This window comes from Hyperoodon ampullatus, assembly GCF_949752795.1.
Source record: "Hyperoodon ampullatus genome assembly, chromosome: 6".
In the NCBI taxonomy this organism is placed as follows: domain Eukaryota; kingdom Metazoa; phylum Chordata; class Mammalia; order Artiodactyla; family Ziphiidae; genus Hyperoodon; species Hyperoodon ampullatus.
The window spans coordinates 109,254,458-109,265,549 of record NC_136919.1 but is presented as its reverse complement, the minus strand read 5'-3'; the positions used below and the strand labels follow the sequence as shown (position 1 = coordinate 109,265,549).

Sequence of the window (11,092 nt, the reverse complement as noted above, 5' to 3'; positions counted from 1 at the left end):
GGGCTCGGGGAGGTGGAGGTGGGGCCCGGGATGTGGGCGTGGGGCGGCCGGGCGGGGAGGCGGAGCTCGGGCCCCGCCCCGGCGGGCCGCTGGAAAAGTTTGCGCCCCGGCTGGCGGGGACAGAGGCTAAAGAAGCTGGTCTGGGAGACACGCGACAGGAAACCAGCGCCAAGCGCGGTGGCAGGACGAACCCGAGCGAGACGCTCCGGCCCGCGAACGTGCCTCCACTCCCGAGCCCCAGGACTATCCCGGCGTCCCAGCCCAGCTCGCATCTGAGCGGAGAAAGGGGTGTCAGGATGCCGGTGGCCCAAGTGCCCTTCCCAGACGGAGGTGAGACGGCACGGCCGAAGGCCCGGGGCACCCGGGGTGGGGTGGGGGCAGCCGGGTCCACTTTTCTCACAAATTTCCAGCCAGTCCTCGGCGCGACGGTGACCTGGGTGGGCGAGCACATTACATCAGCATCACCCCCTCCACACAGGTCATCCATCCTGGTGACTGAGCCGAGGCGGGGTGGGGGAGGGGATGGTCCCTTTTTTAAGTACAGTTGGAGCATTAAAATGCCGAAGGGAAGAGTAGTGACTCTTCACAGGGACGTTCCGTCAGTCGCTTTCCTGGGACAATTAAAAAGTTAGGCTCCCGCCCAGGATGAGGACCTGGGGACTCTGGAAGCGTGTGTATATGTGCTTGTTCTCTTGGGGAAATTATTCTATTGAATTTTATTCGCCACAAAATTCCAGTTTTCCTTCTATGTCTCAAACAAGGCAGTCAGGGCTGTCAGAATCAGGGGGGCTGGAAGAAAAAGTGCCTACCGTGCTATAAATGAGGTTCCCAGGGAAGATCAGTATGTTACATTCATAACAGATAAAGCTGGGGAAGGTCCTTCTTTGGCCTGGTGCAGGAAAGTGCTAACTTTGCCACTTTTAACCCTCCAGTCTCCAAATGGTTCTCTCTCCGGATCCCTCTCCTTCTTCCTTTCTCTCTCTTCCTGACATTGGACACTCCCAAGGACGTATTACTTTGTGGTGTTTATGTATTTAGAGGTAAGAGAGGGACTTCTTGTTGGATTTTTAAAGTGAACATGCTTTACTTTGAAAATGAAGAAAGGTAGCAGCATGAACTGAGTCTGGCTCTTCTGGAGCTCTGGGTGCTTCCAGAATTAGGCGTCTTTTTCAAGTCTGGAGTTAGAAGTTGCAGACCTTGTATATAATCACATGTTCCTAATTTATCTTTTCAACATTTATTTCTTCATTGATGAAAATCTTGCCGGCGTGGTTAACAAAAACATAATTCCTAGAAAGTACGAGGGCAGGATTGTGGTCTGTGGGTATATGAGTAATAAGGGATGGCCAAGCCTGTTGCTGGTGTAGGTGGTGGTTCTGGTGTGTATATGTGTGTGGAGTGTGGTAGGGTGTGGTGTGTGTGTGTGTAGTACTCAAGGAGTTGTGGAAGTATCCACATCTGTACAAGTTCTCAATTGATGCAGAGCTCAGTGCCAGTATGAATACTTTTGTTGCCGGAGGAGAACCATACACTGGATGTTCTCAGTCAGCAAACATTCACTTAGGGCCTACTAGTCCAGGCTCTCTTGTTGCCTGACACCAGAGATCTGAAACACGAAGTCAGCCCTTGAGATATAGACAAAATGCTTCCTCAACCAGTTTTCATCTCTGAAAATGCTGCTTTCCTCTTTACATGTGTGAATTTCATTAAAGGCATGACTCTCCTAATTTTCTACCATATGTGGATACTGAAACTCCCATTTCCTGTACAAGGAGCCTTACCTATTGGCCTAATGAATTTATTTCTCAAAATTTACAAACTGATTTTTCTTTGTCTGGAAATAATGACACTAATTTGATTCCATGGTCTCTCTTCCACCTCCTAAAAATGTTTCAGGACCTACAGTGTATACATATATTTTTGTTGCAAAGACATGGGGATTTGAGCATACCATAATCTCAAAACATTTGGGGTTGCCCAATTGGAGAAACCCTTTTTTTTCTGCCAGGACTTGGGACTATGACTCTGGTGCTGCCACAGGTGGCAAGGCAGCCTCAGGCGATCTGTTACGTTGGCCAGTTAGCCAAGACTGCTGTGCCGTGGGCTACACGAGCCTTTCTGTTTCCTCACATTTGGCTTCGTGATTCCTTTCTTATCAGTTTTGGAGCCATTTCATATTATTCCTTTGCCATACATTTTCTGTAAAATTAATTAATTGCCTTAAGAGATATTCCATGAACTTTGGGAGTTACTATGATATACCGAGTGGAATCCTGTCTAGTTTTAGTTAATAATACTTTTAAGTTGTTGTTACAGTTACTAGGCATAAAGTTGCCTTTTCTTCTCTTTTGTTTTCATTCTATTTTTGAGGAATTACAGCTGCATCTAGAAGAGGCCAGGCAATAGGCCAGTCAGGTAAATCAGTGCCAAGGTGGTTCCAAGGACAGTGTGGTACCGATTGGGTGGCTCTAACGTCCCATCAGCACCGTGAGCTGGAGTGAGAGACCTGAGTCAGTTGACTAGGCTCTTGGACCTTGAAGATGCCGCTCCATTTCCTTGGGGTCAGAGTTTTCCATATATTTCAGTCAAGCCCTCACATTAGCATTCCAGCATTCTGCTATCAGTTCCAAGCATGGTGGTGACACTCTTGTCACTATCGAGGTGAGGAACACATGGAAAGGTGACAGCCTCCGGAAGAGCTTATCCCTAATGTGGTGCACTGGAATCCAATGACACAGGCATCTGGCCCAGCGCAGCCTCTTCCAAGCTGTGCTACAAAGGACACTGCGCCCGCACACCCAACCCCCCGGACTCAGTTTCCTCCTATGTTCATTTGGAAGGCAGATGCTGTAGTGGGGATCAGACATGGTACCTGCAACGTGCAACATGCGGTACATGTGCAGTATCACCGAGTAAGAGCCCTGCTGTGGGAAAGGATGACAGGGACCCCACAGTTAGGACTTCCTGGGCAGAACACCTCTTATTTGCATATGCCTGGAGGAGCTCATTTCCACACACTTTCATTCGTCCTGTGGCAGTCTTGGTAGGAATTCAGTCCCGTGCCCTTCCTTAGAACAAGTACAGAAGAGAAAGTTTGATAAGGCTGGTTGAAAACCAATGAAGGTAAAGACCTTTTGCATCTAAAGCAGTTGCCCTCGATCGACGAGCCAGGATGCCCAGGAGAGCACGCACGGAGGCAGATGCTCGAGCTGCACCAGGTCCTGGGTACAACCTGCTTTCCTGGGGCTCCCTGGACTGCCCCCAGATCTGTGTTAGCATCCGACCCTTGTTTACCGAGAGAAAGAGCTGTGGAGAAGCCACTGAAAAGCAGGAATCCTGATCAGGGACCAACTCACTTCCACACTCGAGAGAAGAAAGGGGAAGTTGTGGAATCCTGACGTGGTTCATCTGTAACAGCCCTTTTCTCACTGGGAGCTCCACTAATGGGCACAGAGCAACTCGCAGGCGTGCAAGGCTGAGTGTGTGAAGCCTCTTGTTATGAACTATCTCTGAAAGCAGAGTGAGGTCACCTAAGATGCTCGGAGTGAGGGGAAATACTCATTAGCAAAGGAATTTTGCTGGGGCCATGAAATGGCCAACTCATTATTTCCTTTCTAAATTCTTCTAAACAAAAAACCCAAAAAAAACCCCTTGCTTTCCAAGAAATTTGGCTTGTTGGCAAATGCTTCATGTTTTAATTCAGTTTTGGGGATGAACTGGGAGAACGTGCCTTTAAAAATACAGTGTCCTGCATCTGACCAGGAGAAATAAATTTCTCACTATCTTATTGTGTGTGTGCGTGCGCTTTTTTGTTTGTTCGTTTGGTTTTTTTTTTTGGCCTTTACAGAGAGAAAGAAACAGACCCCAGATTGTGGAAATATTTTCCTTTGTTTTTTTCCTTTTCCTTCTTTTTACAGTTTGTTTATTTTTCAAATTGACATGTGTAGAGAAAGTGAATCGCTAGCACGGAAAGCACATCTGGAATCCATCGGCCCCTGCCGGGCTCACCCCTCCCCACAGATACTCCAACTTGGAATGGAGGGAAGAGGTGTGGGGTGACACACCTCTGAACCACCTTCTAGAAAGTGTCGTATTCCTTCTCTGCAAAAAGATAAAGGCTTGGTGTTGAAATGCCTTGAGGTAGACTTGAAGACCCCAACTGAATGAGGTTGAAGTGAAAACTCTTAGGTGTAGCGGGTCTCTGTTGAGTAGATGTAAGGGAAGCTCAGGTGTGGTCAGTATACTTCAGGGGACGGGTCTGTGGGGGTCTGGGCCACTTGAGCACAGTTTGAAAGTGAGAACTCTGCCTATGGACATAAGCAAGGCACAGCTCTGTCGGAATCTGGGTTTGTTGGAAGACCACTGCCCATAAGCAGGAGCATCTCTGTCCTGAGTATCTTCTATAACATGCCTGGCTTTTTGAATGTGTACACGACTAGCCAGCACCCAGCCACACTTCTCAGCATCAGGCTGTATTTTTAAGTATTCAGGTGGAAATTAAGCAGTGATCAGCCTTTTACAATGGAAAGGCAGATGCTGGTCACTGCCAGCCCCAGACACCTATCTTTTAAAATAAAACAAAACGTGAGCATTTGTAGTGTGTGACTCTCACCCTCTATGTGGACTTCTCCAGCTTCCTACAAAAACCATTCGCAGGACCAGGGGCTAAGACCCATAAGCCTCTGCAGGGACCCTCCCATCAAAGCCCAACCTAGACATCAATGCTAGGAAATCCACGGTACTCCTTGGAAACACAGGCACATGCTCGCCACAAGGACATCCTCAACCCGTCCTAGCACCACTGCTAAGGACAACAACACTTGGAAACCACTCCATGTCCACAACCGGGAATGAATGGAGGCTGTTGCATCCACCCACACGGTGGGAGCAATGGGAAGGAATTACCGGCATCTCCACGCGTGGCTCACAGGAGCATCACATTGAGAGGACGATGCCAGGCACACTGTATATCGTATGGCTCCATTTATATGCAGGTCAGACACAGGCTAAATTACTCTAGGGGACGAGATGTCCAGAGAGTGGTACTCTCTGGGAGTGGTTAGTGACTAGAAGAGGCCATGAGGGATAGGATAGGTTGGTCTCCCAGGAGCCCTGGTGCCCGCAGTGCCCAGCAGCAGCAGGATGGTTGAGCCAGGGAGGGCCAATGCCCCACCTCACCATGAGCAGGACCTGGGAGGGGCAGGGCGTTCTTCCGGCAAACTCGGAGTCTGTGCTGCACCCCTCGGGATGGAGGCCCAAACTCGCCCGTGAGATGGTTGGACTATGCACAGTGGTGTTCAGATGCATCCAAAATCAATTTGATCTTTAAACCAGCACTTAACTCTCAGATGGGGTCTACTTTCTAATGTTGATAATCCAAAGAAAATAAGCTTTTAGATTCCAAAGAGAGATGGATATCTTCCAGTTACGCAAAATGCGGAGATTCACATTTAATAAAAGAGGTTCTGAAAATATGTGCTCCCTGAGCGATAAATATTTAATTAAGGGAAACTATAAATCAAGAATTAATGGGAAAATATGTTCACCCTCAAGATTCATGGTCTGGATGAGTTTCTGGCACATGTTAGGCAATTTTTGTTTTGGTTGTTTTCTTGCTGGTTATCAGTTTTTATTGTTTCCTTTTGTTTCCTCCATTTTATCAAAACTCTACATATTCAGAAAAAAAAAAGTTGATGTGAGTCTGCGAAGCCTGTGGTGTATTTCCTCTGCCCTTTATTTCCAAGAGAAGTCCAGATCCAGCAGTTTTAAAGGGACTTGCTTCCCTGCTATCCATACTATACAGCCTAGTCGGAGGGGTGGAGACTGTCCAAGAGGGATTCAAATGCCCTGGAGTTATCATGGGGGAAACTAAGGCACAGGAGACAAACTTTGGACACACCCTGGTTTCAAAAGCCTTTCAGCTGCAGATGCCTAGAGCCCTTTCAGCCCAGTGTGAGTGGGAATTCCTGTACAATTCATGTTCCTATCCTTTTAGGTAATATTAGTATGTTTTTTTATCATTCAGACGGCTCTGGTGCTGAGTCAGTTACCATTATAAATCCTCTTGTTATGTTGGCCAATATCAGGTCCTGGGAGAGAAACCCCTGATGGGAAAGCAGATGTCTCAGAGGCATTTGAGGCAAACCCGACATGATGGTGTCATGGACAGGGGGGCGGCCACTTGGATGTGGCAGCAGGGGGTCTGGCATGGGGGGGTTTGCGTGTGTAGGGCCCTCGGGCCAGCCATGTGACCCCATTGCCGTCGGGGAAATAGCCGCTCTCAGGATGCTGCTGCTTTGTGGCTCTTGGTGGAGTGGCACATGTGTTCCTCTTCCCTGCCTTTGTGCCACGCCTTTTCCAAGAATGAGGTCACACGTGGTGCAGTGGTGGTGCATCTGTGTGGGGATGCAGAGTACAGTCGCCAGGGTTGTGCTCTGGGGTGGCAAGTGGTGGGAAGATAACCAGGCGGCTAAGTTCTCCTGTGCCTGGTTTCCTACGACAGCCAGGAAGGGTCAGCAAAGTGGGAGCATGGATTCTCCATTCGCCGCCCACAGATGAGAGTACTTAGAGGAGCAGTAATAAAGGGCACAGACGTTTACTGGGCACCATTAATATACATGGTGCTGTGAGAGGAGAGATGCTGCGATCTTCACGGTGTCGGCATGGGGATTAAATAAGGGGCTCCAGGGAAAGTGCTCTGAGAGTGTCAGCTGCTGCGCCTATTTCTACTCTTAAAAAGACAGCTTGCAATTTGTTTTAAAAAGTGGTGTGTGGGCTTCCCTGGTGGCGCAGTGGTTGAGAGTCTGCCTGCTGATGCAGGGGACGCGGGTTCGTGCCCCGGTCCGGGAAGATCCCACATGCCACGGAGTGGCTGGGCCCGTGAGCCGTGGCCGCTGAGCCTGTGCGTCCGGAGCCTGTGCTCCGCAACGGGAGAGGCCACAACAGTGAGAGGCCCGCGTACCGCAAAAAAAAAAAAAAAAAAAAAAAAAAAAAGTTAAAAAACTGCACACAGTCGGCTGTTGTAAATTAAGCTCGTATGATCTTAATTATATATTTAAATACTCAAATAATTTTAATTTAGAATAAGTGAGTTTAGTGAAATCCATTTCTGCCTTGGTCGCTGGGTCTGCTTCACTGTGGACATCACAGGAGGCTGATGGATAAAGCCACAGGTGGGGTGGGATGCATCCAAAGTCCAGTGGGGGAAGGACCATCGGAAGTCTGGCTCTTGGGTTTTCCACCCCGCCCTCTCACTAGTGCTCCCAGGTTGGTTTCTTTCAGTTCACACACACCGATTTAGTTTTGGCAGTTTAGACAGTTAGAGTTAAACTCTGAATTTTAAGCCAAACTCGAAAATCCAGTTGGTTGTCCTCTCTTTTCTTCCTTTAGTCTCAATAGCTGTTGATTCCACTTTTACAGGTTTGTATTTCTTCCTCCCCTGGCTCCACGCTCAGCTGCTTGCTAGGGGAGTGGCCATGTGGGCCACGCCTGGCCTGTGCTCTTCTTCCTTTGGTGGCCAGGTGGTCGGTTTTCAAGCTCTCCGCTGGGCAGACCTGGGGGCCGTCTAGACTCAATTTCTGGCCCTGGCCCTGATCCCCGGGGATCCCATCCAGGAAGTGTGAGTACTTCCCACAATGTTGCTCCAAAACCCACCAAGGATGTTTCAGAAATCGGACGGGCATTATTCCAGATTCTATTCTATTTTTTGGACCTGGCATAATACTGTTTCTCTCTCAGTAACTGGGAATAAGGGTTTACCAGCTCCTGTGCAGTAGATGGGTATGAACTGGTTAGCGTTCCAAAGTGCCTTGAGGCCCGCACACCGCGATGAAGAGTGGCTCCCGCTTGCCACAACTAGAGAAAGCCCTCGCACAGAAACGAAGACCCAACATAGCAAAAATAAATAAATTAATTAATAAACTCCTACCCCCAACATCTAAAAAAAAAGAGAGATTTCCAGATGGAAGTATTACTTGGGTGTGTGTGTGATGATGTGACTGAATGATGGTGGTGCTCATGCACTGAATTTCCCTCCTCAGCAGCTGCAGACACAGAACTGCTCCCTCCGTCTCCACGGTCACTTAGGATCTTGACCTGTGTTAAAGGCCCTCTCTGGGCCCATGCGGACCAGCCGTCCAAATACTTCCAAATTTTTAGTGCCTTTCCCCAACTTTATTGTCGCCGTTGATCTCAGGTGCTGTTACTTTATCACTGGGCACCCCCTCCTTTTATCTTTTTGCAGGAGCCTATTCTCAACACCCTAGCCGGGGTCTGGCTTGGATCACTATTGCAGCCTGAGCGGCAGGCTTTCTTTGCCCGGGAAATGGACGTTCCCAGGGCGCCTTCTGGTGGATTCTGGAGCTAACTGATCGTGAGTTCCAAGTGATGGCGACGGTTCTCACGCTGCACCCCAGACCCTACACCTCCAACGAGACCCTGCACAAACATTACAGCTATGTCGGCAAGCTGAAGGACAGGCTGAAGGATGCCCCCGAGGGCAGCACGCTCACCACCATTGTTTTCTTGATAATCTGCAGCTTCATTGTCTTGGAGAACCTGATGGTTTTGATTGCCATCTGGAAAAACAATAAATTTCACAACCGCATGTACTTTTTCATTGGCAACCTGGCTCTCTGCGACCTGCTGGCCGGCATAGCCTACAAGGTCAACATTCTGATGTCGGGCAAGAGGACCCTGAGCCTGTCTCTGACGGTCTGGTTCCTACGGGAAGGCAGCATGTTCGTGGCCCTTGGGGCGTCCACCTGTAGCCTACTGGCCATTGCTATCGAGCGGCACTTGACCATGATCAAAATGAGACCTTACGATGCCAATAAGAAGCACCGCGTCTTTCTCCTGATCGGGATGTGCTGGCTGATCGCGTTCTCGCTGGGCGCCTTACCCATCCTGGGCTGGAACTGCCTGCACAACCTCCCTGACTGCTCCACCATCCTGCCCCTCTATTCCAAGAAGTACATCGCGTTCTGCATCAGCATCTTCACGGCCATCCTGGTGACCATCGTGATCCTGTACACACGCATCTACTTCCTGGTGAAGTCCAGCAGCCGCAGGGTGGCCAGCCCTCACAACTCGGAGCGGTCCATGGCCCTGCTGCGGACCGTGGTGATCGTGGTGAGTGTCTTCATCGCCTGCTGGTCCCCACTCTTCATCCTCTTCCTCGTGGATGTGGCCTGCAAGGTGAAGGAATGTGCCATCCTGTTCAAGGCCCAGTGGTTCATCGTGCTGGCCGTGCTCAACTCCGCCATGAACCCCATCATCTACACGCTGGCCAGCAAGGAGATGCGGCGGGCCTTCTTCCGGCTGGTCTGCACCTGCCTGGTCAGGGGCCAGGGTGCCCGTTCCTTCCCCATCCAGCCTGCTCTCGACCCAAGCAGAAGCAAATCCAGCGGCAGCAACAACAGCAGCCCCTCCCCGAAGAGCAAGGAAGACCTCCCGCAAATAGCTGCCCCGCCCTGCATAACAGACAGAAACAAAACCCTGCAGAATGGGATCCTCTGCAAGTGAGGGCGCCGGGCTCCAGGAACGTGGGGTCCTTGCATCTCCATGGAACAAGTGGCAGCTAGCCCTGCAGCCACATTCTTATCGAGTGCACGCCTCACCCACGGGGGCTATTCCAGAGCTGGGACTCAGGAAACCTATTCTGCCAACAGCCTGCCTGGTGTGGACGTCTCTTAAGGAGGGAAACCAAGGAATTGCCAACCCACTTCAGTGTAGACTGCGTGCCTTGTCCGTTTAGGCTCCAGGGTCTTCCAAATGTACCAAGCTGCCAATGTCATCAGTCGCTTTACCCTGAATTCCACTGACCATTGTCTGCTGTGCCTAGAGAAGGAAGGTCGTGGACCACACAGTGTACAATGTGTGTCCCAGAACATCAGGATGACGTCTGGTAACTTTACACTACACTCTGTGCACAGGATAGATGCTGTATATTTGTCATTTCTGTGTCACAGAGCACTTGCGTTTCATGTCTGCCATTGGTACATGCATAAGCTGCAGTATGTGATACTGTTACATAACAGGGAGTACAGGTATGTTCTGACTGAAGCACCAGGTATGAGGCTATGGCTGGGAACTAGGTGGACACACTGGTCCCAGCCTCCTCAGACTGACATGAAGTCTCACGTTAAGCAGGTTTTGAAAGCCCAAATCCCCCCAAAGGGCTTGTCCGAGGCTAGTCTCAGATGTGTGGGTCTGACTCCAGACTGTCCTGAGACATACCCTTGACAACGTCTGGAGTATCCTGGTGAGAATGAGCAAGTTCTGTGGGCGTACATCCCCCAAGGGGACCCCTGATTCTCTTCTGTCATTTGTCCCTGCAGAGTCTTAAGCACATCTAAGAGCCAAATTAGCCAAATTATGTGATTGTTTGGGGTTTCTCCAAATCACAGAAAAGCCAGCCAATGTATTCCAGGAGGCTGTGCCCCAGACCAACCAAGAAAAGAACCCACGAGGGGGAAGCAGAGGACAGACCCCTGGCTCATTTCACCTTTCCAATGTAATGGGGAGTTTCTATTGAATTAGAAGAGGTTTGCAAGGCAGCACTGTGATCCTATGTTGAGTTTGAATCTGTATCAGAAAGCACCAAGTCAACAACTCCCTGTGTTGTCACAGCTGAGCAGCTGGGGCCGTCAGCAGCCTCATGGATTCCTGAAAGCTGACCCTGACCATGACTATTAGAGCAGTTTAACTGTGATCTGGCAGCTTGTGCTTTCTTCAAAGAAATATAGCAATACTGTAATCTTCCTTTTTCAACACAGGTTGACCCTGTATCACTGTTTACCTTAAGAAGCAATTACTTAGAAGGTATTTTTGTACACAGTCATCCCCAGTGATTCTTCATGCAGTACAAATGGGTGCAAAATACACAAATTTGTAGAGCTGTCATAAGCATATAGTTGATGTATTGAGTTTTTTGTTAAAAAAAAAAAAAAGCAACCTTTAAAAGGATTCTTTCTTGGGTAAGCGTCACATCAGAACCCCCTGAAGTTTTTAGGTTCAGTGGGACTTTTGCCTGAGTAAAGACTAAAAGAGTAGTCTTAATACATGAATAACTTTTCAAAGAGAAAGAGACTCC

The 11,092-nt window shown here is 49.3% G+C and overlaps 1 protein-coding gene across 1 annotated transcript; it reads left to right on the top strand.

The window, feature by feature from the left end:
- Nucleotides 1-8,330: 8,330 nt before the first annotated feature.
- On the top strand, nucleotides 8,331-9,522 carry S1PR3 (sphingosine-1-phosphate receptor 3; the record flags this gene model as incomplete). Its single annotated transcript, XM_079705981.1, has 1 exon — nucleotides 8,331-9,522. Exon 1 carries the CDS (start codon nucleotides 8,386-8,388, stop codon nucleotides 9,520-9,522), a length of 1,137 nt encoding a protein of 378 aa, XP_079562107.1. The 5' UTR covers nucleotides 8,331-8,385.
- Between the last annotated feature and the right edge of the window lie 1,570 nt (nucleotides 9,523-11,092).